The sequence below is a fragment of the Pholis gunnellus genome (genome assembly GCF_910591455.1).
Source record: "Pholis gunnellus genome assembly, chromosome: 7".
Taxonomy (NCBI): domain Eukaryota; kingdom Metazoa; phylum Chordata; class Actinopteri; order Perciformes; family Pholidae; genus Pholis; species Pholis gunnellus.
The window spans coordinates 21880116-21904772 of NC_136533.1; the positions used below are offsets into that span (position 1 = coordinate 21880116).

A 24657-nucleotide genomic window follows, 5' to 3' on the forward strand; every position below is an offset into this window, starting at 1 on the left:
CACACTCAAGGTGCACGGTCCATTCAAATACTATTCACATCAGAGGGAACAATATCAACCATATCATAAAAACGACAGGATAGAAAATCTAACACAGTAGTAACGCTACTGCAGATAAAGCAGCAATCTTTGCAGCAGACAGACTCTTCTTTGGAGAAATTGGTGGGCTTGATGGCGGAATGACAGTTTACAGAAGAGAAAATGTTGAACTTGGGATTCATTACAGTCATTTAGCCAAAGCAAATTACAATTCAGATTATGTCACATTCATACCCTAAGCACAGCTACAGGATTAAGTGTCTTGCTCAAGGACACATTGACATACGACTAGCAGAGCTGGGGATCGAACCACCGATCCACTGATTGAAGGATGGCCCTGCTCTCCACTTGGCCACCTGTGTGATTGGTGTAAGTAGCCCAAACTGTTTCAGTGAGAAGAAATAAACATGGCAACGAATTGAAATCATTCAAGGTTGAAGATTTGGTAAATCACTAATGACTATCTGATCTGTGTCTGGACTGCTTGGGCTGTCAATGAATTATTCAGCTGTGAGCATCTTAACTCAGTTATGACCTTTCTGTCTGACAGACTATTAAAGCAAGAAAAACAGTTTTTTGTTGCACTACCTATATCTCTGTGCTTTTTGGGCTAGCCGAGTCCCCATACCGTAACACCTTGAATAGACAAGCACCGGCTGGCTTGACCAAAGTTTCACAGATGACGGCTCACTTGACCGCAGTTTGCTTACCCTGTGTGTCTGTGTGTTGCTGTGTGTCGAACAGCACTAATTATCTCATCTCAATCACCTCTGTATGTCAGCACTAATAAAAGGTTGCTGTGGTGTTGGTAAATGCTATTTGTCTCCTCTGTTCGTGTTAGATTGACTGGGAAGGACTGTATAATTTTACTGGTTCATTACAAGTTGTGGCCACCAGGGAGCATCTGTCAGAATGCACTCCAGACAAGATGTTCCTTATGGAGGTTTATTGGCAGTAGTCGGCTGCTTCTGCGAAACCCGTCTATAGAGGTCGTCCTTCATCACAGTTAGACAGCTGCATTGCACGGAATCTAAGGTGACGCTCACCTCTCATACACCTACTTCCCAGACAATAAACGTAACCCCCCTATACCACTGAGGGAGTTAGGACCCCCTTATGAACACGTGTGTAATTTGTATGTAGTATCAAACATGTGAGCAGGTTCGAAAACAGGTACTGACTGCTGTCACCCAGAATGTTGTGGTCACATTTAATCTGAGTTAGTGTCTTTGAGTTCCTGTCAATTGTGTTGTTCTGTTTGATTTTATAGTTGTATGTTTGCAACCAGCCCAAGATTTGCCTCATCTAGAGCAGACATTAAGTATGAAGAGTGATGTCACCCACTCTAAGTGCAATACATACCCATTATATACACAGAAGAGGTTTGAGAACAACATTAAATGTAAACTGTAATAATTCAAAAACTGTTAAAGATATCAAAAAGCTGACCAATATTGTAATTGTTCAACATCTTGTAACTCGTTTAAAGTTCAGTCTAGCTGAAAGTATACAGACGTATTTAAAAGTGGAGTAGGTTTATGATGAGAGAAGATTAGAAGACCACAACACAATAAGAAAGGGTTCCCATAAAGCTGTTTAAAAATGGACATAAAGGTTTACCTTTTGTCTTACCACCCCCCCCAAAAAACTTTTATACATGACCGCATGTTACAATATGGAGGTTCCGATTTAAGTTTAAGCAGGTGACTTCACTACGCAGCCCTAGGAACACCTGCGCCTATTGCAAACAAACAGCGGAGGGAGGACAGGTCTCACCCCGCGTGGCCATGCAAGGTGAGACCTGTCCTCCCTCCGCCTTTATACCAAAGAAGGTATCTCTGTCGTTTTTTATTCTCTTGCTGGGGAATCAGTCGGTGTGTTTTCAGCATGAGGGCAGCAGGGTTAAAGCGGGTAGTCCTCACTTTGGGGGGGATCGGGCTCGTCTTCTACGTGGGCATGTTTCTAAAGAGGGGATATGAGCCTACTGACAAAGAGCTGGACTCACCACGTATTACCAGAATTTTTTCAGACATGGCGACAAACATCAGCAATCTCTGTGAGTGAAGCAATGGTTTATCTTTCTTCCAGTATACATGTTACTCTGTTTTGGGTGGGAAGATGGGAAATGGAAAGGAAGTTTGGTTCAGTTTGATTTGACCAAACATTGTAAGAAAGGTAAGCGGAAGGATTCAAATTCACTGTACAACAAAAGATATTTCATGCATAGACTTTTGCATACAGTTTGCATGTTAGCATACAGTTTGCATGTTAGCAGACAGTTTGCATGTTAGCAGACAGAAGTATGACACATGAAAACAATATTAGTATGTAGTAGGATACAAATGTTTTTGCTTAGAGAAAGAAAAATGCTCCCCTGGAGTGCTGAATGTTAGGTTGAATTGCTGATTTTTCTTTTCTTGCAGTTTGCTGTCTATTAATGAGGTCACATTTAAGTGCACAATTTCTGAGTTTATAAATGGAACACTCCATTCTCTACATTCTCTAGTCTATGTTATATTGATTATTGTGTTTTATGTATTTTTCCTGAAGTCTTTATTTAGTCTCTTTTGTGTGCTGATGTATGCTAATCCCAATATAAGCAGACATAATACACAATTCCCTCTGGATGTCAATACAATGTTATTTTTGTGTAGAATCAATCAAGAGAACACGAATCTCAAGAAAGATTTTGATTTTGAAAAACTATAGTGTACTATTTTCTACAAAAGGTGGTCATGCCTCTAGCTGATTTCACTGTGTCCCTGTCATCCTTTTGTCAAGTCAATGTACTCAAAGCTTTTGAGGAAAAGCAGAAAAAGCTTGAAGAGGACAGAGGCAGACAGAGAAAAGCTGCAGAGGGCGAACAGCCATCAGTCAAAAAGCAGCCACAGCAACCTGAAGCAAAGATTCAAGACCAACAGAAGGCCCCCAAAGAGAAAAAGTCAATTAAACTGTTCCCAGACTCTGTCCTGTTCAAGACGTGGGGGGAAAATCTGTCTGAGGACGACCAAAGAGAGGCGCAGGGTTTGTATGAGAAGTACGGATACAACGTTTTCCTCAGTGATCGCCTTCCTCTCGATCGAGCTCTCCCAGACACCAGGGATAAAAGGTAGGCTACGACTTATCATTGTCATTTCCTATGATGCCAAACCTGCCATTCCACTTCGTACACAAAAGGTCTAGATTAATCGATGTTTGCTGACCATCCTTCACCTTCCAATTGATATGGTTTGTCTTTAGACACAGCTCACTAATTGAAAGATGGTGGTATTTGTGAGAAACCCTTCTGCTTGTGAATAGGTGTCTGAAAAAGAGTTACCCAAAGGACCTGCCAAGCCTTGGAGTGGTGTTGATCTACCTGAATGAGGCCCTATCAGTCATCAAAAGAGCTCTGCGCAGCATCATCGACCGCACCTCTAAAAATCTGCTGAAGGAAATAATATTGGTGGATGACAATAGCTCCTATGGTTGGTTGGTTACAAATGATTCAGATTGTGCAGATCGTAAACAAGAGCTCATCTAATATTTGTACAGGCTACAATCATTTGAGGAAGAGGCAACTGCTGCTCATTTTGCCACATCAAGTTTTTAACCAAATATTTTTCTAATCTGTGGTGTGTATTCTCTGTGTTACTTTGTGATTGTAATTTACATTTGTAAAGTATCAACTTTTTTTAGCAGTCTTGTAACTCCCACAGAATGCGGTTTGTCAAATTAATTTTCAGCTTTAAAGCAGTGTAGTTTTTTTTGCATTTTGAGAAGTTTGCTTATTTGCTCTCTTGCTGAGATTTGAATGAGAAGATTGATACCACTGTTGCATCTGTATGGTAAAGTATGAAACTACAGACAGCAGCTTATCTTAGCACGAAGACTGGACAAAGCTTAAAAAAGATCTGCCCTCTAGCACGTCTAAAGTCCACCAATTAAAGCTGGACTGTGGAACTTTTGTGTCCCCTCTCCGGCTTTGACAGTAATTACCATATAGTAAAGACCATAGCAACGGAACAATAGCTACCTGCATTGGATACTGAAAATGAATGACGTTTACAGGAAGGATTAAAGTAAAAGTAAAATTAGCATGGGCACATAAACCCCAGTACGATGTAACGCAATGGCCCTGCATTTAGTCAATTCAAGGCTGTGGATGTGTGGCACTGGATTGCCATATATTGAATGTTGTTTCTCTTTTTTTTTTGTACATCCTAACTTGCTTACAGGCAATGAGTGAAATAAAACATCAGAAAGACCTTTCAGTATAATGAAACCATTACAACATCAACGTTAATTTTAATAGCTTACTGTAGTTTGTGAGCATGTGAGGCATCCCTCTAAAAATCTTCTCAAATCTGCTTTGCATTCTGGGTAATCAGTGTGCAAACTGTTATCTCTGCCATGTCTGAACTTGCTAGGAACTACATAACATATAGCCCACATTTTCCACTCAATTCAGATGACTTGAAGGGGGACCTTGACGCGTACGTGAAGATGATCGAGCAGCAGAACCCGAGTCTCCGTATTACAAGAGTGAAGCACAGTGAGCAGCGAGGCCTTGCATATGCCAGGGTTTCTGGATGGAGGGCTGCTACTGCTGACGTGGTGGCCATCCTGGACGCGCACATTGAAGTCCATGAGCTGTGGTAAGAATGTGGCAAAAAAAAATCTTATGATACTATGATTTATGTAGTATTTCTAGTACAAGACTTTAACATGCTACATGAATTGCATCTGCGCTAAACAGCCTTCATTTTTGCAATTCACTTAAAAAATGAGCTTTTTCCACAGTACTGACAATATCACAATGTTAATTATAGCTAGACAGTAATTGAAAGGTTACACAGGGAAGTGTCCGTTCCCGCCAGAAGGTACAAACTGACTCTGGTGAGGGGATGACAACGTTGACTTGCCTCACATCTTAGCTAGTGTTTAACCACAATAGTTTTGCTAAAAGTAGCTTTTTCAGGAACGCCCTGTTTACACAGTTACAGTACACCCATTTGTAACAGCCCAGTGCAACCACAGTCTGATCCCAGTACAATCACTGTCTGATCTACCAACCATGAGCAGCCCCACTGAGGCAATCAGGTCTTGCACAAGGAAATTGCAGTGGTGGTAATAAGGGATGGGTGAGTTCTGCTCAGACACGCAACCTTCTAGTCACAGAGTCATTTGTAGTGCAACAGTATGGAAAGCTGATTTTTGCAAATGAGGTTGAGCAAAAAAATGAACCGCTTGACCTCTGCATCACTATTGAACATTTTCCAGTCTAAAACTCTCTCCACCTTTTAAGTGCTCTACCAATGTTCACTTGGGTTGGGTAATCAAACGTAGGTTCACGGGAGATTAAACAATTAAAATCAAACATACTCGGTGTGTTCTGAATGTTTGGAAAGCTAAATCTGCACAAACCACGAAATAACAAAGTGTCCGGCTCTTGACAACACACAGCATCTCCCATTCAAAAGTTACAAAGAGACAGAGAAGTATTGAACCAGCAGTCTAACTGGTTGCTAAGTAAATACAGAAGGGTACAGTGATGTGAGAACCGCTTCTCTTCCATTCCCCTCATGCAGGGCTGAACCCTTGCTGACACAGATCAAAGGTGACCGAACGGTGGTGACGTCCCCAGTGTTCGACAAAGTCCACTTTGATGACCTCAGGGTTCATGAATACCAACCAGCAGCACACGCCTTTGACTGGGCCTTATGGTGCATGTACGAGGGGTTTTCAGACGACTATTACAAACTCGGAGACGGCTCATTGCCTGGAAAGTAAGTTAAAGTGAAATCAGTCAGTCTTGTTCCAATTTGTGTCAAACAAATATAACACCATGGTCTGATAAATCGTATCTTGGATGAGGCGTTCTTGATTATCTAAAAGCTTGACTTTTAATGGTAATACTGATGTAAATTATACTGTTGCGACCGTTGTCTTCTTTCACCTCAGAAGTCCATCTGTCATGGGGATCCTGGTAGCTGACAGGAAGTATCTAGGAGAAATTGGAGTCCTCGATGAAGGCATGAAAGTGTACGGTGGAGAAAATGTTGAGCTGGGAATTCGTGTGAGTAAGCATCACCTATCTAACATGCACATCTAACAAATCTTACACCTTATGACACAGTCCCAGGCCAACTAGCTGCAAGAACAAGTGCAGATCCTGGCTTCAGTACAATTACCCCTCTCACTCTGTGAAATGACGAGGGGCGTTTACAAGCATCTCGTTCGCACAAAACGGGCCTGAAAAACCCATGGAAAAGTTATGATCTATAAAAACTAACTCGATGGGAGAATGTGCGCACCTGTAGCGGACACCTGCATGCACATGTTATGGAAATGGCGGCAATTGGCGACGCAGTTGGTGAGGTGGTGAATTGAAGCCAGATTGTAAAAATGTAAAGTGAGAGGAATCCTTAAATGTGCAATGATTTGATTTCTCTTCATATCGCATGTGACTTATAGATCCGCGAATGTATCGTAAACATTCAAATTAGCAGTTTTATTTGTGCCTGTGCGAGGGAGCCTATTCCTTAAGCTTTCAGTTGTGAAAGATATAAACCAACTCAAATCTCAAATCAAATTCTGCTCAATATTTCAATAGCGCTCTCTGCACCCCAGAGCGCAGAGGAAAAAGGCTGGACTACAGACATTCACCAGCTGTGGAGCGCACCACCAATGTAATTATCATCATCGTTTGTAGAAACCCAAGAACACATCAAATAGCATGATTAAAGAATTGCAGAACAGAGCGTCATTGATATCTCCTTATACTGTGCATATATTAAGTTAGTTTTCAAATAGATTTTGCGTGCAAAGTCACTGCAGGGAACAGAACTTCATTTATTAATTTGTGGTTTGTTCGATAAAGACAGATACAGTCTATTGTATACATAGACAAACTGAAAACAGCTATGCGATGCAGGTCTCGTAGCACAGTGGAGACACCACACTGAGTGTCACGCACTTTCTTGCTGACAGCCGGGATGAGAAGATTGACACCACTTTGATGTCTGTGTGGTAAGAATGACGCTACAGCTAGCATCCACTTTGCTTTGCTTGCTTGCTCACATTTTGTAAACTTTTAAGTAGCTGTTACTTACTCTTGCATTGACACAATTGATGATTCAGTTGTATTGTATGAGCTCTTTCTTTGCTCATGCAGGTGTGGACATGTGGAGGCAGTATTGAAGTAGTTCCATGCTCCAAGATCGCTCACATCGAGAGGGCCCACAAGCCCTACATGCCTGACCTGAGCAAAGCCATGAGGAGAAACGCCCTGAGGGTAGCAGAAATCTGGATGGATGAATACAAACACAACGTCAACTTGGCGTGGAACTTGCCATTCGAGGTAGAACAAAAACGATGATGCCCTTTCTTGGCATGCTGCATGCTTCTACACAGGATGAACATCCAAGAGTCCATATATCATTAGTTATGAGCGCATTTTCATTTCTTAAGTTACAATATCACAAACATGTCACTCCATATTCTCTGCAGAATCACGGAATTGACATCGGGGACATCTCAGAGAGGAAAAAACTCAGGGAAACGTTAAAATGCAAACCTTTCAAATGGTACCTGGAAAATGTGTATCCCAAATTGGATCCCTTGGAGAACTTAGTTGCTTATGGAGGAGTAAGTTTTATCTTATGCTTTGTTTGTGTAGTAGAGGCAGTACAGCAGTGTGCAGCGGGTGTGTCACAGCCACATGCATTGCCACATTCATTTATTTGCTAATGATTCACTCCCACGTGCAACAGTGGTCGATACATTTTCTCTGGGTTTGACAAAATGAAAACTTCCCGTTTTATAGCTGAAGAATCTTGATGCTGATTTGTGCTTAGACCAAGGCCCAGTACCAGGTCAGACACCCATCGCCTACGCCTGCTACTACTACGCACCTCAAGTAAGTGAAGCAGCTTAAAAAGGGTTGTCTCTCAAAAAATGCAAGTGGCAGTGTTGTCTGTTTGTTGTCTTATTTAAAACGCCCAATCTGCTTGCTGCTTAACTTTAAAAATATATTTTTCAGGTCACCTATTATCGCTCAAGCGGTGAGCTTTATATCGGCGGCATCAAGTCCCACAGGTACAATGACAACCGGTGTTTAACTGATGTTGGGAAAAAAGATACAGATCCTGGCCTTTACAACTGCAAAGAGGCTGTGCAGAAAGGAATGGGGATTTACTGGGACTTCACTCAGGTACTACAAGTTCAACTATTGTCAAAACACAAAGCAAAGTATATGAAAGTCAAGGAAGAGGAAGTTTTATCTCAGTAAAATAGTTGGTGAAAGTTTGAAATTAGAGAGAGGATGAGTTTAGGGTGACTCATAGCTCAAAGTATTGACTCATGGCTGTCTGAATGTTTTAAGATGACATACTGTGCATCCCTATTATTAAATCTTGACACCTATCTTTTCTAGGGCAAAGAAATGAGGAACAGAGAGACAAAACGATGTCTGGAGATTAAAAACGGCAAACTTCTAATACAGGAATGCTCTGGCCAAAGATGGGAAATCCAAAACATAATCAAGCCTTTTTAAAAGTGTGTGTGTGTGTGTGTGTGTGTGTGTGTGTGTGTGTGTGTGTGTGTGTGTGTGTGTGTGTGTGTGTGTGTGTGTGTGTGTGAGTGTGTGTGTGTGTGTGTGTGTGTGTGTGGGGGGGGGGGGGGGGGGTTAGTTCTATTCCTCTCATGCTTCAATATCAAAATGTATGACTGGTTAAATGAGTCTGTCTGTTGTTCCTACTGCGCTGATCGGATCAAATGCAAGCTGTCTCCCAGTCAGTCTATATTACAGGTATTGTGTGAAAAAGAGCATTGCTGGGATCACATTGACTAATAGCATCTTACCTCAGGCTGCTTATAAAGGACTTACCCACCTTTACACAGCTTAGAAATGCAAGTTAAACCCCTTTTGACCTCCCTTCAATCTTTCCACTCAAGGACACCTTATTATGTTCTATTTAAGCATAAAGGCTAGTGGTAATGTTTTGTACATATTAAAACATAGGGCAACGCAAAAGAGAAGAGTTTAAGCTTTGTTTGTTTTGCTGTTAACATAAAGTTCTGTCTGCTTACTGAATTCCCTCCATGGCAGAAGTGGACATAAAACAATAAATACTATTAGTTAGATGCATCATTGCAATGATGAAATGTAACTTTAAGGTGTTAGTTCTATAACAATTGGCCAGTTATTACAAATGCTACATCTGAAAGCATTTGTATGCAATATGTTTGGGGCTGTTGGGTGAATCTCAGGTTTGAAAATATAATGTAAATGTTTTTCTTAGTGCTCTTAGATGAGTAAACAGCAGTACAGAGGTGCAGACTTCTACAAAGACGGCTTTGTGGATGACTGAGTTCCCAAAAGGTTCAAATCTACTGTACAATGTTTTTATTATTACAGGTTTGTCTTGTTACTTATGTATCTTTGCATCCTGAAAAGTTAGGCAAGACTCAACTTGTTTAGAGGTAAATTAACTATCTGTCTAAATGCATTAGTTCATTACATTGAGTGTAAAAAAGATCGAGATGTGTTCTAAGACTATCATTACCCACAGTCTTAATTTCTTCTCGGGAGCCTTGTCCCCTCTAGTGTCTAGAAGAGGGATAGCTGCATGTGGGACTTAGTTCATGGATTTACATGTGGGTTGGTAGTCTTTTTATTTCCAGCACACTACAGTGGAGGCCAACAAAGCTTTGTTTTGTTGTGCTCAGACGAAGGCGTATCTTTAAATATGTTTTAAATATTGATCATTGTCCTTTTTTATTATTATTTGGAAATAAAAATGATTTATAAAACTGGTTGTTTGAATTATTTTTCAAAAAAGGGAAGCTCTAGCCCAGGGGTCTTCAGCTAACATTTAAAGAGGTCCAGTTAGAAAAAATGTCTTGAAGTAAAGGTCTGGAAGATCATAATGTCTATATTTAAGTAGCCTAGTAGTTCTATCGACATCTGCATGTAATCAATACCTGACCGGCAAATCAAATGAATGCAGTACGATTCAAAAACTTTTCGACAATATTTATTGTCACGTAACATAGAACTGAACATATATGTATGACTGCAGATATGTATAATGTTCTCTCATTAACTAAATAAAAGTAGAGCTGCATTTCAAGTAAGTGGGTATGTTTGTTCAAAACGTTTATGTTTTGTCTCATAATGGCGTTTCACATTGGCACTTTTAATAAGTGCCACGGTTTCTGAACATATGAGACACACTGGTTTAGTGCTCCCAGTGGGAAGTATGAACAGAACAGAAATGAGTCTGTCCATTCCGGATTAAATGCTCTATTTTCGCTGTCCACTTTTCTTATTTTGGAGAGCGCCATTTGTTCCTTATTTTTCTCTAAATTTATCCTTCTCACTCGTCTTTTTCTCAACTTTCTCCGGGGCAGTCGTCTGTTTCTCTCCCTTTGTTTTCGCTTCATGTATCGCTATCTTTCTTTTTCTTTCTACCGTCTTTTCATGTGTAACTTGCCTCTCACTCTGTCATCTGTCTGCACTGTAGAGTCACAATGTTTACCTCCTGGAATGCACAGACTTGAGCTGAGTAGTATCACGTGGGATGGCTTAACTTGCATGCAAATGGTCTGTGCGTTTCCTCATCCACTAAACCACTACCGTAAAGACAACAAAAGCTGCGCCGGTTAAAATAGAAGTGCCCCGTGAGGTTTTAAATCATAACTTTCTGTTCTGGTCCGGGTCCGTATGGGACGGCTTCTGGGTCCGGACCCGGACCGCAGTCCGCCAGTTGGGGACCCCTGGACTAAATAATCCGAGGAGGAGGAGGAGCTGATCAGGACGTGATCACACGGGCTGGAAACAACTCATGGTCAGGAAGTGAAGTTATCTGAAACGAGAGGGAGAGGTGAGGGACATAATAAAACAGGGAACCTTAAAAAGATATAAATGTGAAAACAATGAAAATATAACTTAGAGAACTAAACAATGTGTTAGGATGTAATTTACAAATTTAAACTGACGCTTTAATATAATATACAACAATAAACACCATAAAACAGATTAAAAATATCCACAATCAGAAAATGATCAGAAGATACAATATCTCTGCTCATTCATGAACATGTCTGTGTGTTGAATGGAAGATGAGAGATTCTGATGCTACAACTAATGGGTATCTATCCTTCCTCGTGCTGTATCTCTGCCCCCCACGTAGAGGCCTGTAAAGCAGCACCAGATACAGGACCATGTTTTGGGACTCACCAGTGTTTCTACTACAACTCCTCTTCAATGAGCTGTGAACTCTTCCAGCACGGAGGGTGTTTGGGCAGAATAACTTTGAAGATGAGAGAGAGCGTCTGCAGAGATGTCGCACTGAGGCGGAGGAATGGAATACGAAACACATCCTCATATGGGATGATTACAATACATGCACCATCAATTATTTGCCCGTTGCCAGTTTAGTCTGTTTTTGTTTTTTTGCACGTTATCTATTGTCCTCATGTGTTAGCTGTGAATTGAAAAAGACAACTTTTGAAATGCATGAAAATGATACAGCAGACACAATGGGAGTGATCGCTTTGACATGCATTTGTGGACAAATACTGAGGATTACGTCCATATTGTGCTCACGTGTTTTACGGTCACATCTCACCTCTGTAATCATCTGAAGTTTCATCTTCATCTTTTTTACAACAGCTTGACACAGAGTCTTAACTGCAACTTCATGTCAATCATTACTGTTTATATATCGTTTTCTTTTCTCTCTGAGTTCATTAAATACGCTGCTTCCAGTCTTTCCAGCAGCATCGATGTCTCCACATTGAGAGAGGAGCGACTGCGCATTTTACGCACGTGGCACAGCAGCGGCATCTTTATTAATGAGGCCTATTTTGATCACCTGACACAACAACAAGATGAGTGAGGATCTAACACAAAGTGTTCCTGTCTACACACAGTCACATCGGCCAAATCCCAATGTCCCCCTTAAACCCTCAAACCCTGAACCCTCAAGGACTTACTGACGTCACCTGGTAAGTGGTTGAGTGTGAGAGACTGTGAGGGCTTGAGATGGTGTAAATATGAATGGGACAGCACTTTGCTGCAACATATCACGTTACCATAAAAACGACAACAAATATGATGTATAATTGTGTGTATTTATTTTATACTTTGTACTCCCTGATTTGAACGTCTTCCAGGATCTTTACTCACAAGATGAGAAGTAATTTCATATAATCTATTTACTCGTTTTTGTTAAAACAGCTTCAATGACAAAATCTAATATTTGATGAATAAATAAATAAATAATCTGTGATTTCATGTTTATTTTCTGTTTCCATCTAATGTTTCTGTGTAAATGTAATACTCCAGGCTGAACACACTGAGCCATCCTCTTTGTTTACCTTTTTTTTTTTACGTCCCCATGCATCCACTGGTTACCCCGTGTTTAACGTCACATTGCAATGATTTGTGGGTAATTCCCTTAGGCTAAGTCAGCATACCATGCTGACTTGCGGAAAGGGTTCATTAAGGGCTCAAAATGTCTGCGAGAGAGCCCTCAAACACTCGATGATTTGACAACGGGACAGCCCTAAACCCTCACGGACTTCGCGGGAGCGCGCCTCAAAGTCCGTGAGTCCGTAAGGGGGACATTGGGATTTGGCCATCATGATTGTCCTCGACATTGTACTTAAGTAATTATAAGGTACATTTTTGAGTAGGCCTAAACAACTCTTTTGCTTGCCTTTCAGCAACAAGCAGTAGGAGACATGAAGCCCTGATTCGTGCTTTTGTTCAGCAGGTGGCGCTAACGCACCAAAGAGTTTAATTATCAACCGTCACAAAAATCCAAAGAAGAAAAGAGAAGCCCCGCCTCTGTCTTCTATCACGTCCTCAGTCAGAGTTTAAATATCAGTGAACCAGCAGCATTCTTCATCTCGTTGTTAAACTTCAACCAGTGAAAATGAGCGGAAGAGGAAAAGGAGGAAAAGGACTCGGCAAAGGAGGCGCTAAGCGTCACCGTAAAGTGCTCCGTGATAACATCCAGGGAATCACCAAGCCCGCTATCCGCCGTCTGGCTCGCCGCGGTGGAGTGAAGCGTATCTCCGGTCTGATCTACGAGGAGACCCGCGGTGTGTTGAAGGTCTTCCTGGAGAACGTGATCCGTGATGCCGTCACCTACACCGAGCACGCCAAGAGGAAGACTGTGACCGCCATGGATGTGGTGTATGCTCTGAAGAGACAGGGACGCACTCTGTACGGCTTCGGCGGTTAAACTCTTAACTGCTCGTTATCAAACCATCAAAGGTCCTTTTAAGGGCCACCCATATTTTCACATTAAGAGCATACCTTTCCTTCTTTTAACCCAATTCTACACCAGGCTTTATTTTTGTAATTTATGAGTATATATTTTTCTTTCACCTCAAAGGAGTACAGTTAAAAACAACCTGGGAAGATCAATGCATAGTAAAAATTCCGAAGAACCCAAGTCAGTTATGGTGTTCTTTTTTTGGGGGGGTGGCAGGCTATGACCTGCTTAAAATCTGCCTCAAAACAGTCAATCACAAGTCTTCAAATATTGTCCATTTATAGGAACCTAAAGCTTCCATCACTATTGAAATACTCCCAATAATCAATCATATGGTTGTATATCCTGCAGTGACTGCTTTGAAGGGACAGTGTAATATTTAAGAGTTTTATTGGTAATTAACAAAAACAATATATACACCTGAAGCTATGTATGACTGGAGGCATGCGATAAAAAAAAATGTGCTAAACCACTACAAAGTAGTAGTATGAATACGGCCAGATAAGCCCAGACGTTATGGGTGCTTTATATTCATACTTTTGTAATGTTTTGATGTAATTTATTACATTTGCTCTGCTCTTTCTGTCGGGCTGAGCTCCTTCAACTATAACACACAAACACAAGAGTGAGCAGACAGGCCGCTGAAGTGAAACACAAGGATACTCGAGTTGAATGCAACTAAGCTTGTTACTGTATGTGCAAACGTGTAAAGATGTAAACCGAAAGTGAAGCCTAATTCAGTCACAAGTTTACATTTGTTTCCAGTGAGATATTAATTACTTCGTAGTGACTTTGCTGTTGTAAACCTAATTAAACAATATTTAGCTATAGCTAAATCATTTTTAATTGATTTGTTTTTAAAATGATATGTTTAATTAATGTCGTGCGGGTCAAATCTGAACGATTTACAACTTTAATCAATCATAAATATTGTGTTTTAAATCTGATTGCCTCATGATATCCTCCACACGAGGAATTTGAACATATCAAATTGCTGATCAACACTTTCATTGAATTTTTTAACTGGTTTAGTCAACTTTGGTGTTCCCGGTCAAAAGTGACCGCCATAGGAAATGAATGGGAAACACTAGATTATGTCCATTCATCAGATGGAAAACAGCCCCATACACACCCACAACCACCCCTCTCCCATACACACACACACACACACACCTGTGTGAACACCTGTTCACAGCCCCATATACACAGTTGTACACATTTCAACCAAAAAGATCAGGTGTTTGTTATGGGAGCCCATCTCTATACCGCGCTTATGTGCCCATCCCCCCACGTGAACCACACCTTCTAGACTAAACAATGTTTCATATCGTCTCACTTTCCCCCTAAATAAACCTTTATTTGTGCCTTGCTCTCATTTTACTCTGTGAGCACAATGAGTAGGCCACTGATGAGGCGACTTTCTGTCAGAGAGGCTGGAAACTAATTTTTTAACCAGATGAAGAGGAGATTGAACCGGAGATAGAGGAAGATGTCTCCGTAATTGAAGACAACATTGATCCTGATTTCGATCCGGAATATTTTGAGACTGACCAGTCAACAGATGGCGAGGAAGCAGCACCAGAGGAACAGGCACCTGAGGTGACATTCCAGTCCATTGACGGTGTTATACCGGACATGACAAACCTGGAGGCGTGTGTTTGGGGACACGTGGAGAGCATTGGACCAGGTAGACCTCCAAGCCTACATGTTTCTGTTGATTCTAGCAGAAGTATATCGGTCAAACAATGAGGCTAGAAAAAGTCTGTGGGATGCGGAGTCAGGGACGCCTATATTCCGGTCAACAGTGTTCTTACAAAAGTTTCAATTAATTTGGCGATACATTTTCAGTGTCTATGCTTTGTATATTCACAGCAGTTATTCATGTAAACCACTAGTCTGAGACATTGTTTACAGCTTAAAAGGGTGTTAAATAAAATGTGGTGATGATTAATGTTTTTTGTGTTAATGTAAGAGCAATTAAAACAAACCGGTCAAATTTGACCGGGAACACTAAAGTAAGGGGGGAGAAACGAACACGACAGGAAGGCTAAGAAGTCAAGTATTTAGTCAGGAGAAGAGCTGAGTGTTGATGAGAGTATATATAATGCACGTTTACAGCACAAACTCTGCATTTTTGTAGAATATTAAGCACTGATGCCAGAAGGGCTGAACTCTGGAGTCGTCAGTAACATGTTTATATATGTAGATCAAAGACCTGTTGATGGTCGTCTGTGTGTGAGATACGGATCACTAAGTTACATTTAACAGATGTTACTATAACCTGCTTTATGAGGCTGATGGCTGAAAATATCTTGAAAGAAGTAAAGGATTTTAGGATGTTAATTAGGATCTTAATGTAGGTGCTTAGTAAACTGTGAAGTTCAGTGGATACTCCTGAAGACATCCAGCCACTAACTGTCTGAGATCTGGTTTCTCTGTGTATTGTTTTTCCCACATTACACTGTTATGTTGGTGTGTTAAAACTGTGAATATTCACGCTTTTACATATGATTTCATTTATTTTAAAATTATATTACACCCTTTACTTTAATTAATTGAGGTATTTATTTATATTTTACATTATATGCATGATATGATTGCTCTCATTATATATATTACACATTATAATTATTAATAGTTATTTATATATAACATATATATATATGGTTTTACAGTGCATGTATTAGGTTATAATCCATCCGTGGCAGGCTTCTCAACCTGTGTCAGCCTTCTGTCTCTCCTGTGAAGCTTTGCAGCACATTTATCATGTTATGCAGCTCAATCTTGAACTTCCAGACAGATAAGTTGATGCAGCTGCTCACGTTTACTGTAAACTGGTTTCAAAACACAGACATTTGTTTCGTCTTGTGTTTCCACCTACAATCGATCATAAATAAGCCCATCTACGTATAGGCTGCATCACACAGCAAATAAAACATTATGAATACAAACTAGCTATTGTGTCTAATATGTGGACTTATTTTCGCTACTTTATTCACCTCCTGTATGCATGTTTAGATTTGTTACTATTTGATACCTGGGCTTTCATCTTTTCATAATTACACTGAATAAGCTGCAACTTTGTTTGCCTTACTCACTGTTCTTGTCAGGAAATGAATAGTTTCCCCCCCCCATTTGTTCCCTCTAGATTGATGTAAACCTGTATGTTTTATAACTTTGTATCACCGACAGTAATTTAGTCACTCAAACACTAGAGACATCTGCTCACAGGAACGATTAGGTCTTTGGCGCATGCTCAGTCCCGCTCAGAAGACAGCCAATCCTGTGCAAGCAACAGCACAGTGCAATTTGCATCAAGTTGATATAAATAAACCGCCCTGTCCTACTGGAAACATCTTCCGACTTTCGAAGAAATCTAGAATCATGCCTGACGCCAACGTCAACGTCAAAGCGCCCAAGAAGGGCTCCAAGAAAGCCGTCTCTAAGACCGCCACCAAGACCGGCAAGAAGAGGCGCAAGAGCAGGAAGGAGAGCTACGCCATCTACGTGTACAAGGTGATGAAGCAGGTCCATCCCGATACCGGCATCTCCTCCAAGGCCATGGGCATCATGAACTGCTTCGTGAGCGACATCTTTGAGCGCATCGCCGGTGAGGCCTCTCGTCTGGCTCACTACAACAAGCGCTCCACCATCACTTCCAGGGAGATCCAGACCGCTGTCCGCCTGCTGCTGCCCGGTGAGTTGGCGAAGCACGCGGTGTCTGAGGGAACCAAGGCCGTGACCAAGTACACCAGCTCCAAGTAAACACCCGATGGAGACCAACAACACAAAGGCTCTTTTAAGAGCCACCCACTTCATCTGAAGATGAGTTCCTGGTGTTTCGAAGGTTGAACGAGGTTCAATTAAATTAACCACTCTAGTAATAACTAGGGTGAATTGGCCTTTATGTTGAATATACTGTTATTGTAGTGGCGCAAGTTGGCAAACTTTGAATTCTAAACCCAAAGACTACCTCATCTTCACCATTAATGCAATATAGCAAATTGAATGTATGTTGAGAAACTAATGTATGGGTAGCATGACTTTGATGTCCGATTTCACCCATTATGTTAAAGGACTTATTCAAAACCAATTTGGCACAATTTTATATATATTTTGCCTTTATTGTATTATTGCTGCAGTGTATTGCTGGTGCAAAATGTCTATAGGTCTGTATCTACTTGCAGTCATTAAAACACTTAATCACGCTCTCATTAATTGTCTAAAGTTAAATCTAACATGTACATACAGTATGTAGATATCTAAACCGGCACATTGTATTTAAAGACACTAGTGTACATAGGCCTAAATTGAAACTATTAAAGCTCTCGATCCAATCATGGAGTACTGGAAACGTGGTAATAGCAATCATGCACATGTTCATATAGATATTGTAGAATATTTCTTAGTGTTAACATTGCCCATACTGTAGCCTATATATCTGCTGTATAAATGATCACTTCTTACTGTTTATTAAAAATATTCTATACTGTTAAATGTGTATATTACTCTGAATGATAAACGGGACAGTCTCAATGAGAAACATCGGTCTAATTAAATGATCTGCGTTGCCTCTTTTTTTTTTTTTTTTTTTTAGGCTTAAATTAGCAAGAGGCATACGCAACTTCCCACGCAAACGTTGTGATCTATGAAAACAAACTTGACGGGAGAATGTGCGCACCTGTACAGAAACTATGCACATTTGTGAAGAGCCGGGGACTCGGATGGTGAGGTGGAAAATTGAAGCCAGACTAAAAAATAAAATGTGAGGCATCATTACAGGTATGATGGCCGTAGATGCGCCATAACAAGAAGCGCAATAACCAAACCCCAAATCAAATCTGTTCCTCTTCAGAGGAGAGGGCCGAACTACCGACACTCAGCTGAATAAATGCTCTTCGGCTGTGAAAACAACTGCAGAACAGAGCAATAATCTTCTAATGTGCATATATCACCAATTAATACATTTCATTACGTTTCTGAGTAAAATCGCAGTGAACAACTTTATTGATTCATTCATGGCGTATTCCATAGTGTCAGATAGAGCATACTGTACACACACTCAATCAGAGCTCAGTGAAGTCATGGCGGTGACTGTCACTCACCTTCTCCAGTCACCTTCATCACCTGCACGTAGCGATTGTGTAAATCAACAGTGTGGAAATAAAGCCAGTGACAGCTCTCGCACGATCCCTCCATATCTTCATCATGATGTTGTGAGAAAACATCAATAGATTGTGTTCACCTAGCAAACTTCCCCGTAAAGACCCGCTGATCAGCAGCTCATTTCTACGCGTCAACATTCATGAGGTTCATTCATTGGCCGTCTATGGTTGGATGTGGGCGTGTAGAGGGCGGGACGTGAGGCTGAAGCAGCTGCGCACATTTACAGGTTGATTTGGAATTTATCAAAGGAAATTACGCAAGGTTTTATAAATCTGATTTGTTTTTGTATACGTGCATTTCCACCTTCGTATATACGCAAGCATTTAGTTTATCTATATAAAAAACACATGTTTAGATACATTTACAAATGCACGCAATACACAAAACTGAACTTTTGTTTTAAAGAACAACTGTTAATTAAAGTATGCTCTTAATAAGTTCTGAACAAACAGGAAAATGCTCTTAAGGAAGATGTGGGTGGCTCTTAAAAGAGCCTTTTATGGAGCGTTGGTACTTCAGACTGAGAACAGCTCACTTCTTCTTGGGTGCTGCTTTCTTGGCTTTGGGCTTGGCAGCCTTCTTTGCGGGGGCTTTCTTGGCTGCAGGGGCCTTGGCTGCGGGGGCCTTTTTGACCACCTTCTTGGGACTCTTGGTGGCCTTTTTGGGGCTCTTGGCTGCCTTCTTTGGGCTCTTGACGGGTTTCTTGGCCGCTGCGGGTTTCCTTGCCTTCTTGGGTGATTTCTTAGCAGCTACTAGTTTCTTTGCTGCCGCCGTCTTGGCCTTTTTCGCCGCTACGGGTTTCTTAGCTGCGGGCTTCTTGGCTGTAGGAGCGGCTTTCTTTGCCGGTTTCTCGACAGCCATCTTGCTCATTTTGAAGGAGCCTGAGGCCCCGGTCCCCCTGGTCTGGACCAGAGTCCCCTTAGCCACCAGGCTCTTGATGGCGGTCTTGACGCGGTAATTGTTCTTCTCCACATCGTATCCTCCGGCTGTCAGAGCCTTCTTGACGGCGGCAGCAGACACGCCGTTCCGCTCCTTGGATGCGGCCACAGCTTTAACGATGAGCTCAGCGACGCTGGGACCAGCCTTCTTCGGCCTGGGCGCCTTCTTCTTGGCTGCTTTGGGCGCCGCGGGGGCTGGAGCTGGAACTTCTTCTGCTGGCATTTTCTATGTTGATGTGTTTGTAGTTACGAGAACACGAGAGTCTGACTGACTGATGAAGAGCTCAGAGCAGGGGGCTGGACTTAAACACACCATGAGAACCGTGGAGACTCAACCCATCCCGGGACTCCTCAGTGCGGTCTGAAAGCAGAGTCACTTGTGTTTTCTCTTCACTGATAAAGACTCAAAACTAAATGTGGAAGAAGTACTGAAGGCTGACGGTGAAGGGAGCCGGTAGCGGACTAGTATCTCTTCATATTGAAGTCACGTAGAGCTCTGATAATCTCTGTGTTCTGTTTGAGGAGCCTCCAAACCTCACCTCCTCACCGCCGTGGACAGCACTGATCAGCGGCTTTTCTCACTCATTTCTCTCTAAAAACGGTTTAAAATGCATTAGAGCTTCATCAAAGGTGGTTTTCCAACTGGTCCACATGTTTGTTCAGGGTCTCGATGTAAAAACAACCGTCTGTTGTTGATCAGTTTTTAATAAGCTGAAGTTATTGTGGGAGCAGCAAACACACTGATGATGGTCGAGGCTTATGGTGCAGTTCAGCCAGACTTCCTATCAGAGCTGCTCACTGTGAACATGTCCTCTGCTGATAATAACTTTTAATAGAAATAGTTCAACTTATAATGATCAAACACATTGACAAATACATGTTGCTTGTTTTGGGAAGCATGCATTAAATGTTACAGTAACAATGTTTCGTTGATAGCAAACAGTATTCTGCTCTGATAAAGATTTCGATTTTGATGAATAAAACTAATGTCATCGTTATTATATATTGTGATCAATTAATAACTGTTAAATACTAATTATTATTACGTATTATTATTGTTATTAATAGTATTCTAAATATCATTATTGTTATATCATTCAATACATTCAATGCGCATTATTCTACCCAGAAGTGGACTTTTGCTGGCAGTAGATAACTAACCTGCTGTGTTTTTTTTCCCGTTGATGATCAGCTTCTTTGACTTTATGACTTATGTTAAAACTCAATACCTAACGGCTGGCTCAGTAACTTATCTATCTGACTCGTGGTGAGACACCACAGAATCTCACTCTTAGGAACTCAGTAGCGAACACCCACAGAACACAAGAGAGATTGGATTTTCTCAAGTTCATGCAGATTTATTTGCATCACAAAGTATACGAGTAAACCGAGCTGTCTGGAGTCAACTAACTTCACAATAGCACTGTACATTACTTTATACCTCCATTCTACCCTAAGTCTCTCCCCCTCTTCGGAGATGTCCTCCTCCTCTGAACTTTCACCTAAACAAGTTACACTGTATACCTCGGACAAGTCATAACAGAGGGTTTTGGATTAACCACAGGCTCCTTCCCCGCTCATCTTCTCCTGCTCCCGTTCTTCTCCTGCGTTAGAAATCTTGCCCTACTGGTTTATCTACATCATCCCCCAACTACCGTCACCCAGGCTCCAAGGCCGCAATACTAGAATCCCTGTTTCAATAACATATAATGATACAGGCCAATATCACAGTATGAATATATATGGATACATTTCAAATTATGGATATGATGGATTTTACACAAATACATTTCTCTCCCACATTAGGAAAGGCAGTAAACACCCAGAGGTCTGTACTGAGCAAGAACACACTGGAATAATCTAGAAGCATTAACAAGTAAACTAGAATGGGAAACAGCAGAAAATGGTCACAACAATAACGCATCTGGTAAACAAATGTTACAATTTACATTTCTCTGGTAGATCAACTGTGAACAGCATGATGTAACAGACCACATTACAAAGTGATCATTTACAGTAAACTCCAGACCAAGGCCGTGGAGCCTGAACCAGACCTACTGAGCTCTGTAACAGTCTAAAAGCACAGGTTGTTCATCATGATGATCATAAGTTATCCAGCTCGTTTTGTTCTCTTTCACTACATTTTTAGTTACATGACGTTAACCTATAAGAACCCAAACCCATGTTTCCTTAATTAAAGGAATATTATAGGGGATATAAATCAGACTAAATGGAGAACATTTCTGAAAACATGTTTTAAACACTAACCCTTAGTGCCAGAGTGGTGAAATGTAACATATGTCACATTGGGCATTTACATATAGATGTTTTCCTCATTTAAAACTAATCAACTTCGCCTACTTTTTGATTGATAACAAAGATGTTTTTTTTTAATTTGCATTTCCACAACACATCTAAATTATAACTTTTATAGTTATTTAACCAGAAAATCAGTTTCAGATTTGTTTTACAAGACAAAAATGTCTTCTCTTTAGATGATATTGCGTTTTATTTACTGATATGTACATTTTTTACTTCTTTTTTGTTTAAATGTCTTTTTAAACTACAGAACAGATTTGAATAAAAAAAAGTAATCAGTCAAGTCAATTGAGCAGCTCATTACCATTTCTCTTATTTTGGCTAATAAGTTTAAAAGCCTGATGAGACATATCTGTCACAATATCTTAACATTTTAGACAAATTACTTTGATAAACCTGGGTAGAAGAGTTTAGACATAATGTAGGACATGTTATCAAAGCATTACAATTGTTAAATGTGTTGAAACAACTTTAGAAACAAAAACAAGCTTTTTGGTAGTTCTGCCACATGTGCTGACCAGCCAGGCAGCCATTTTGGAAGTGATGTACACAAATGAACTCACATGACCACAAAACAAGAGTTAAAATCAAGGAGACAACAGTTTATGGAACCATCTATTTAAAGTGTCTGACAGCAGTTTCACCGTGGGTGCTTATTGAAACGTTTCCCCAATTTTATGTTAAACTAACTAGAATATTACAGCCCCACAATTCATAAGATTTATTTTATAAATAGTTCATAGATAGTTTATACAGAAATAAATTCGTCAAAGCATCTACAAGTTTCATTTTATGACAGTGATATAAGCAGACTTGAACCCGATCTATATCCTTATCAGCATCAGAATGTAAGAAGCAGAGTTCACTGCTCTTGAACTAATGACGCTGTAAAAAGATACAATGTTTCAAATAACATGCAATTGTAACAGGAAGTCAGCTCTCTATGGAGGAAATGTGTGGCCCTTAAAAGGGCCTTTTGTTTATAACCAACGTGTGATTAGAGTTTAACCGCCGAAGCCGTACAGAGTGCGTCCCTGTCTCTTCAGAGCATACACCACATCCATGGCGGTCACAGTCTTCCTCTTGGCGTGCTCGGTGTAGGTGACGGCATCACGGATCACGTTCTCCAGGAAGACCTTCAACACACCGCGGGTCTCCTCGTAGATCAGACCGGAGATACGCTTCACTCCACCGCGGCGAGCCAGACGGCGGATAGCGGGCTTGGTGATTCCCTGGATGTTATCACGGAGCACTTTACGGTGACGCTTAGCGCCTCCTTTGCCGAGTCCTTTTCCTCCTTTTCCTCTTCCGCTCATTTTCACTGGTTGAAGTTTAACAACGAGATGAAGAATGCTGCTGGTTCACTGATATTTAAACCCTGACTGAGGACGTGATAGAAGACAGAGGTGGGGCTTTTAGTCTTCTTTGGATTTTTTTGACGGTTGATAATTAAATCATTTGGTGCGTTAGCGCCACCTGCTGAACTACTACATTATTTAGGGCTTCATGTCTGTTATGAGGCTTGTTGCTTATTAAGTGAAAGAGAAGTTTTCAATAAGATACTTTAAAATGTTGCTAAAGAACAGTGTCACGGGTAATAATGATTTGACTGTACGTAGAAAAACTACTGTTGTAATCATTTAGATTAGTCTTTCTTTACTCTACTCATTGTATTTTTATTTCTTACCTTTCTTATAATGAATCATGGAATGGGAACATTTATATAGTGTAGTTATACTTTATTTCTTGTCTGTGTGAAGTCTACAACATATGAAATATCAAACTAAACACAATTATAAATATGAAAAGGGATCAAAACAGCTTAATTAGCCATTAGCTATATTTCAGATTGACGTCATTCTTTATCCACTGACACTGACGTCTCTGTTCAGGGTGCTGAACCTGGTCGCTTTGACCACACGTCATCGTGCCAAAAGCAACTAGTAACATGTTAGAACATTTACTTAATGCAAAGCTAACTCATTATCTCAGCTTCGGGCAGACTCTTAAGGGTTAGAGGACAGAAGCAGTCACCACTGTATCTCATGAAATAATTGGTCATTTTCAAGTTATAACTGTGCACTATTAACATTCAACTAATGTATCAATTGTTTCAATGACTGTTTCACTGAAACTATTGTCTTTTGGTGAATTGGACATATGAAGTGAGTTATGAGCAGTAAATGGTGAATTAATGCCTGCTCCTGAAATCACTGGACATTAACCAGTCTGACCAAGTAAAATCATTATGTGTATATATATATATACATACACATATATATATATATATATATATATATATATATACATATACACACACACACACACACACACACACACACACACACACACACACACACACACACACACACAGGTGCTGGTCATATAATTAGAATATCATCAAAAAGTTGATTTATTTCACTAATTCCATTCAAAAAGTGAAACTTGTCTATTATATTCATTCATCACACACAAACTGATATATTTCAAATGTTTATTTCTTTTAATGATTATATCTGACAACTGAGGAAAATCCCAAATTCAGTATCTCAGAAAATTAGAATATTACTTAAGACCAATACAAAGAAAGGATTTTTAGAAATCTTGGCCAACTGAAAAGTATGAACATGAAAAGTATGAGCATGTACAGCACTCAATACTTAGTTGGGGCTCCTTTTGCCTGAATTACTGCAGCAATGCGGCGTGGCATGGAGTCGGTCAGTCTGTGGCACTGCTCAGGTGTTAGGAGAGCCCAGGTTGCTCTGATAGTGGCCTTCAGCTCTTCTGCATTGTTGGGTATGGCATTTCGCATCATCCTCTTCACAATACCTCATAGATTTTCTATGGGGTTAAGGTCAGGCGAGTTTGCTGGTGAATTAAGAACAGGGATACCATGGTCCTTAAACCAGGTACTGGTTGCTTTG

The 24657-nt window shown here is 40.6% G+C and overlaps 5 protein-coding genes across 5 annotated transcripts; 3 read left to right on the plus strand and 2 right to left on the minus strand.

The window, feature by feature from the left end:
• Nucleotides 1-1926: 1926 nt before the first annotated feature.
• LOC306698890 (putative polypeptide N-acetylgalactosaminyltransferase 8) lies at nucleotides 1927-8575 on the plus strand (the record flags this gene model as incomplete). Its single annotated transcript, XM_079163385.1, has 11 exons — nucleotides 1927-2095; nucleotides 2821-3148; nucleotides 3340-3506; nucleotides 4490-4676; nucleotides 5610-5807; nucleotides 5983-6097; nucleotides 7196-7381; nucleotides 7531-7668; nucleotides 7847-7939; nucleotides 8063-8233; nucleotides 8456-8575. 11 exons carry the CDS (start codon nucleotides 1927-1929, stop codon nucleotides 8573-8575), a joined length of 1872 nt encoding a protein of 623 aa, XP_079019511.1.
• A 4378-nt stretch (nucleotides 8576-12953) lies between these two features.
• LOC306698132 (histone H4) lies at nucleotides 12954-13277 on the plus strand (the record flags this gene model as incomplete). Its single annotated transcript, XM_079162313.1, has 1 exon — nucleotides 12954-13277. Exon 1 carries the CDS (start codon nucleotides 12966-12968, stop codon nucleotides 13275-13277), a length of 312 nt encoding a protein of 103 aa, XP_079018439.1. The 5' UTR covers nucleotides 12954-12965.
• Nucleotides 13278-16694: 3417 nt separating this feature from the next.
• LOC306698742 (histone H2B 1.2-like) lies at nucleotides 16695-17075 on the plus strand (the record flags this gene model as incomplete). The annotated part of the gene is made up of 1 exon (XM_079163203.1): nucleotides 16695-17075. The coding sequence occupies one exon, from the start codon at nucleotides 16695-16697 to the stop codon at nucleotides 17073-17075; it is 381 nt and encodes a 126-aa protein (XP_079019329.1).
• Nucleotides 17076-19007: 1932 nt separating this feature from the next.
• On the minus strand, nucleotides 19008-19637 carry LOC306699061 (histone H1-like; the record flags this gene model as incomplete). The annotated part of the gene is made up of 1 exon (XM_079163560.1): nucleotides 19008-19637. The coding sequence occupies one exon, from the start codon at nucleotides 19635-19637 to the stop codon at nucleotides 19008-19010; it is 630 nt and encodes a 209-aa protein (XP_079019686.1).
• Nucleotides 19638-22732: 3095 nt separating this feature from the next.
• On the minus strand, nucleotides 22733-23061 carry LOC306698743 (histone H4). Its single transcript, XM_079163204.1, has one exon. It carries the CDS (start codon nucleotides 23047-23049, stop codon nucleotides 22738-22740), a length of 312 nt encoding a protein of 103 aa, XP_079019330.1. The 5' UTR covers nucleotides 23050-23061; the 3' UTR covers nucleotides 22733-22737.
• Nucleotides 23062-24657: the final 1596 nt, after the last annotated feature.